This window comes from Tamandua tetradactyla, chromosome 8, assembly GCF_023851605.1.
Source record: "Tamandua tetradactyla isolate mTamTet1 chromosome 8, mTamTet1.pri, whole genome shotgun sequence".
NCBI classification, from domain to species: Eukaryota; Metazoa; Chordata; class Mammalia; order Pilosa; family Myrmecophagidae; genus Tamandua; species Tamandua tetradactyla.
The window spans coordinates 47,460,986-47,467,833 of NC_135334.1; the positions used below are offsets into that span (position 1 = coordinate 47,460,986).

The 6,848-nt window shown below is 39.0% G+C and overlaps 1 protein-coding gene across 2 annotated transcripts in view; it reads right to left on the reverse strand.

The window, feature by feature from the left end:
* LOC143643374 (uncharacterized) overlaps positions 1 to 5,464 on the reverse strand; it is a 31,272-nt gene extending 25,808 nt beyond the window's left edge. For both annotated transcript variants that reach the window (XR_013156245.1, XM_077112056.1), the window contains exons 1-2: positions 5,218 to 5,464; positions 2,532 to 2,612 (exon numbers count right to left, since the gene is read on the reverse strand). Coding sequence is in view for 1 of the 2 variants with exons in the window: in XM_077112056.1 (XP_076968171.1) it covers positions 2,532 to 2,612; positions 5,218 to 5,260 (124 nt within the window). In the remaining variant the exon portion in view is untranslated. The remainder of the gene's footprint in view (positions 1 to 2,531; positions 2,613 to 5,217) is intronic.
* Between the last annotated feature and the right edge of the window lie 1,384 nt (positions 5,465 to 6,848).

The following is a 6,848-nucleotide window of genomic DNA, read 5'->3' on the forward strand; positions in this document are numbered from 1 at the left end:
TTCAGCTTCTTTGTATCTATGAATATAAGACAGGTCTCTTGTAAACAGCATATAGCTGGGTCAAGTTTCTTTATCAATTCTGTCAATCTCTACCTTTTGATTGGTGAGTTTAATGATTTACATTAAGAGAAATTGCTGATAAGAAAGATTTATTTTGGTCATTTGCTGTTTGCTTTTTTTAGGTTAGATACCTCTTTTGTCCCTCTTTTATTCCATTATTGCCTTCCTTTTTGTTTAGATGATCTTTTATAATGAGCCATTTTGCATCACTTATCCTTTCCTTTTGTGTAGATTTTTTAGATATTTTCTTTATAGTTACTATGGGGATTATGTTTTGCTGGCTAAATCTATTCTCTTTTTTTTGTATGCTGTATGGCAGGGTCATATTTCATTCTTTTTACATGTGAGTAGCCCATTATTGCAGCACCATTTGTTGAATTGTTTGTTTATTTGTTGAGTCATGAGCTGGAATCAAACCCAGGTCTCCTAGATAGCAGGCGAGAACTCTACCATTGACCTACCCTTGCACCCCACGCTTACCAAATCTATTTTAATTTAGTTTAAGTGTTAATTTCAACTTAATTCCAATAGTTTGCACACACATATTACCTATATCCTTCCATCATTTCCTTTTATGTTATTCATGTCACAAATTACATCTTTATGCATTGTGTGCCCATAACAAAAATTTAGGTTTATATATTATGCATTTGATTTCTCAGTCTTATAAGACATAAAAGGCAGCATTTCAAATGAAAAATGAAATAATGCTAGCACACATATTTGCCAGTATTGTTACTCAGTCTCTTACTTTCTCTAACACTCTTAAGGTTGTTCTAAATATTCATTCTAGTTCCAGGTTACCACTTAATTACAGTCTCTTTTTTTCAGTTCTTGCATTTTTCTAGTGGGTGGAATGATTTGTATAACTTCTTATTCTGCCATTTTGTACTTGTGCTCTCCTAGAATTCTATTTCTGACATATTGAGTTGAAGATGTCAAGTGGACCAGTCTTGACTTCAGGAGAGAGGTCTGGAATAAGTTTGGAATCACATTTAAAACCATAAGAGAGCAATTGTTAAGGGAGTGGGCATGATTAGAGATGGGAGGAAGAGCAAGGAGTCCTAGAGAACTCTGTTATAAAGTGATCTGGGAGATGAAAAGGAGCTAGACGAAGAGACCAAGAAGTATCTGTCAGCATAGCACAGAGAGAAAAAAAGGAAAATGTGGCTTGTAGATATACTACATTTTAATTCAACATAAATTAATTATAATGAAATCTGGATTTATAAATTGAAGTTAAATTGGCCCTCATTCTTCACTTTGAGAAAAACATTATGACGCAATGGATAAAATATTGGCCTAGCACATGATGCAAATTCTTTTAAAATTATGCTGTCCACACCCCACCCCAGCCCACCCAAAACATAGTATCAGACAATCTGTATAGAAAACCACCTTGGACCTTTTCAGTTGATGGTGAAAAAAAGTCACTATAGACTGCTTTTTTTTTTTTGATTATTACATGGGCAGACACCAGAAATTGAACCCAGGTCTCCAGCACAACAGGTGAGAACTCTGCCACTGAGTCACCGTGGCCTGCCCTACTAATTCTCCATTCAATTCTGTCAATGTGCTTCGGTTATTTTGACACTCTGCTGTTAATACACGCATGTTTATAATTGTCAAATTTTTGTTGATTTGACCCTTTTATTGATATATAATGTCCTTTTTTCTTGTAAGTTTTTGACTGAAAGTTTATTTCAATAAATCTCCTGATTTGTGGCACTGCTATCAGAGCTCCCAAGACTGTCTCTTGGCCACTTGACCTCAGGGCACATGAGCTGAATGCGAGCCCTTCCACCACTCCTCTTCCTTCTAAGGCCCATGAACCTCTTGAGGGGCAAGCAGTGAGATAATGGTTTTCTGATAGGGCCCCAACCGGTAGGGCTATTCTACACATGGAGGGCAATCAGTTGACTCTGTTGGAAAGCTCTTCAGCCATGACTGACCAATGACTGTTAAACAGGATAAATTCGATTCCTTGCCTCACACTCTCTTCAGTTCCTCCTGCTAAGCTCTTGAGATGCTGAGAAAGGAGAGTGTTATGGGTTGAATTGTGTTCCCCAAAAATAGATATATTCAAGTCCTAATCCCTAGTCCTGTTTAGAAATAGGATCTTTGAAGATGTTATTAGTTAAGATGAGACCAAACTGGGATAGGGTGAGCCCTAGCCCAATTTGACTAACATCTTACAAGAAGGGGAGAATTGGTCACAAACAGATAGAGAGAAGGCAGCCCTGGTAGAGGCAGAGATTGAATTAGGCCACAAACCAAAGAACTGCATGGACTGCTGGCAGGCCACAGATAGAAACTCACAGAATTCGGAGGAAACATGGACCTGCTGACACCGTGAACTGTGAGACAGTAAATTCTTGTTGTTTTAAACCACCTAGCTTGTGGTCCTTTGCGATGGCAGCCTTAGGAAATTAGGATGGGGGTGGGTTTGGAGGCTCAGCTGAGCTGATTACCTTCGAGGACGGTTTCCGTTCTCAGGCCAGAAGGTCTCCAGGACCCAGTGTGATCCCAACCAGACTCCTGAAAGGCATTTACTGCAAGAGAATGGAAAACAATCGTGAACAGTAATCACTGGACCATGGGATCACTAATCTCATCTCTATCCCTGTTGGGTGGGCTTGTTTGTACTAGAATTTAACATATATACCATATTCTTCTACTACTATTCATGATAGTTTGACCTTTTCACCCCCACATTTGACTTAATAATAAAGCTCTTACATTAACCTCTTGCTTGGGCTGGATATCAGTGAATCAGCTCTTGGTTGCCCAGTGCAGGCTTTTCTTCCTTCTCTAGTTTGTCCTGATACCTCAGCGTGGATCCTGACTTCCCTGTCAGGCTGCACAATGGTTTCTTATGTATCTAACCTCTAGTGGTGACCACTGGTTTGCTTACTGGACTAATCACCATGGTTCATTAGCCTTCTCTTCTCTCAACTTCCACCTGTTCTTGCAGCCACCTATAACTCCATCCGTACCTTATTTGATTTGCTTGATGCTTATTTCTTATCGTATCTGTTTCATATGGTATATCTTCCCAATGAGACTGAAAGTAAGAACGATGTCATGCTTTTCTCCTCTGCCTTGTTTAACATGGTACAGGACTAACCAGATATGGATTGTCCCTTTCTTTCAATGCAAACAATGTTCTTTAAAACTGCCTGCTTATGTTACTTCTCATAAGGTGAAAAAATGATTGCACATTTGTTGTTGTATTCATCTCTGCAAACATGTTTGCCCTCTTTTGACAGAAAGTACTAAATGACTAGATGAAGGTAATGAAAGTCGAGGTACAGGTGTCATTGAACAGAGTACTAAAATTGAAGCAGGGAACAGAAGGGACTGCCTAGAGCAGGTATTCAACCAAGAATTTTTGAATTTGATGTTCCTTATCTATGCAGAAATCATGCCCTTTTCCTCCATTTATTTAATTCCATTCTCTTCAAAAGCTCTCCTAGACTCCTGCTGTAGTTAGGCAAAATTTCATCTGCTGAGATTCATGGCAACTCCCATTTCCTACTTCAAACTGACTTTTTAGTTCTCTCGTGCTTATTTGCAATCTCCAGGTTAACTTTCTAGAATAGGTGTATCCAGGTATCCAGGAAAGAAATAGATGTTAGAAGTTCCAGCGGAAAAGACCACCTTACTCTGTGCTCTATTTCCTGACTTCAACGCTTAGATGTGTGCTGGAGATGTCAGAAACTTAAAGAAAGCTTAACTACTGATGCAAAGAGGTGGGCAATAGAGTAAGGCACCACGTATCCATTCTTCCCTGTTTTATTTTTGGAAAGACTGGATTTTATTCCTGGTTATCCTGTGTCCAACTAGAAGTCTATTTATCTTTCCTCATAGCTAGGCATGGTCAATGAGATATAAGTTAAAACTATTGGGTATGATTTTCTCGAAAGGCCCTTTAAAGGTGGGGGCAAGCCGTGAGCAGGAACTTCATCTCCCCTACTCCTCCCCCGCTTCTGCTTCTGGACTGAAGCTTCACTGACCATCTTGGGGCTACAGGTTGCCACCAAAATCATCCCATGTGCTGCCTTCGAAAGTGTGGCCCTGCCTGTATCATCCTCACCAGTATGATAGCTATTTTCAAAGTCATTTTCAATTGGAGGAAAGATCTATAGATGAAATAATAGGAAATAAAGACCTTATCATGGAATGAAACATAGCAATCAGTATGTTGCATACAAAGCCCAATGGGACATTGGCACTCATAAGCCATGTGCTCAAGATCAAATTGCATGTGTTCAGAAAAAATAATTTATTCATTTATTCATTCAGCAAGCATTTTTCAGAGTTCCTTTTCTATTTCAGGCAATGTGCTCAGTGTAAGACATAAGGAAATAAAGTCAATCTCAGCCCTTAAGGAATTTTCAGTCTGGAGGAGGGTGTGGGAGAAAGAAGTGGACACAGAGGTAGTGTCCACCCCTCTCCAACATCTCTCTCAGAAAGATCTATTCACATCCTCTTAAAAATCCTAATCAACATTCCAAAGCAATGCAGACTCTCCAACAAGGGCATCCAGGAAGGTAAGTCCAGATAATTATTCTTTTTTGTTAAGAAATTGGGCATGGGAGTGAGAGATACTTGGCTTCAGATCTCAGTTCTGCCATTAGCTAGTTGTATGATCCTGGGCAACCTATTTTTTCATCCATGATAATATGTAGACTCTTATAAGGCATAAATGAAATAATATGTACAAAGAAATGAATGTAGGAACTGGCACACAAGGAAGAGGTCATTAGAACTAGTAGTTACTATTATTCTGTGTTCCTCAGTTCTGATCAGCTTGGGATATGGATAAACCTACTGATAGCCCTTGAGAGAGCTGAAGCTAAGAGGCTGAGGTGGTAATGTGCTGGTGACAGGCAGAGGCAGTGAAGAGGCATGGGTGGGGTATAATGAATTAGGATCTGAGGAAGGAGACACAACTGGGACTTGGGGACCTCTAGGCCCTGGGAGAACAGGCAAGAAGAATACTTACTCTGGGACAATGTGGGCAACTTGGGAGATAAAGGATCAGATTTGTTAACACAGCATGGTAAATGTAGTAATGGAATAACATACAGTAGATTTTGAATAAGTTTCTTAAACTCAGTTTTTATACCAGTAAAATGGAATAATATTACTTACTCCAGAGGGTTGTTATGAGAATTAAATAAGAAGAGATGCACATGGGAAAAGTTTGCCAAACTGCAAGGTCAGCGGGAATAATCCTCACAAGACTGCCTTTACTTCAGATGCCAGCCACAAGTTCAAGGTTCCCCAGGCTACTTTCACTTCAGACCAGCTGGATACAAATTTGGGGTTCTTCGTTATACTCTAAGGTTCAATAATTTGATAGAATGACTAACAGAACTCAGGGAAGTGCCATACTTATGCTCGGAGTTTTATTATAGTGAAAGAATCCAAATTAGAACCAGCCAATGGAAGACAATCAAATTCTAGAAGGGTTCCAAATGCAAGCCTTCTATTGTTCTCAGAAATGTTATCCTCCTAGTATTGATGCATAGCTATACACCCAGGGTATTGTCAGCAAGGAAAGATCACCCAACCTTCAATGTCCGGAGTTTTTATTGGGGTTTCATTACATGGGCACGTTCGATCGACTCTGATGTAGTTGAACTCAGTCTCCAGCCCCACCACCTCCTCAAGGTCTATCATGAGCCACCTCATTAACATAAACTATCAGTTGCGGTCCACGCAGCCCACCAGGAGTGACAGTGAGACTCCTCCCACTTGGGAAAATAAAAGGGTTCACCAGTTACCTCCCAGGAGCCATTACAAAGACCAGACCTCTTTGGGAAGACCACATTCTTTACTACACAGCATACATATATGTATATACAACATACAATATACATATATGTATACATATGTAGAAGAAATTTTTGAAATATGTAGGGCAATAGAAACATTATAAATTATGAAAATTTATTTCACAGTTAATTATTTATGTGTATTGTAGGCTTTCTAAGGAAAATCATGATTCCTGTATTCTTTATTTTTCAATAGTGCTGAGCACAGCATTAAACCCTTAGTGGTTCCTTGGTAACTACTTGCTAAAATAAATGGAATAAAAATCCAGACTATCAAGCCATTAAAAATCTCCCTTATTTCTGTCAATCACAATTTGTACATCTCTCATCTCCCAAGAGCTACTCTTTGCAACAGCATCTCTTAGGGAACCTTCTGGTTTTCGATACGCATGGGTGCGTGCCTTTTAAGAAGTTCATCCAAAGACAGAACTTGACCTGAGACAATTGTGGTGTTCCAGTTCTCTGCTCCAAATATCAGCTGTGGTCAGAGGATTACCTGGGGATTAATGACAGACTGAGAAACTGACTTCCAGACCCAGCCCAAGATAAATACAGTGCACCTCACTTCTCATTTACATTGTATCCTGAAAACAACAATCATCTGAAATGGTTCAGATTCCCCCCCTTGAATAGGTTATGTAAAGAATCAGAATGCAAATGTAAAGAACAATCTACCTGACAGGCTTAGGTTTCTGGAAATATATTAGAATAATTCCATAACAATAAGTTCTACTTTCTGAAAGGTCTGCATGTGGGCATACATTATATTTGTAATCAGTTTATTTTGATCACAGGGTTAACAGAACTATGGAAGTAAATAAGTACTGTCACTTAGTACTAATCATTATAATTATATTAAAATCAAGTTCTGATTATCTATTTCCAGATTGTTTAAATTGTGGAATATGAGACTATTTTATGTTCTGCTTTTCATCTGTGGCTCTG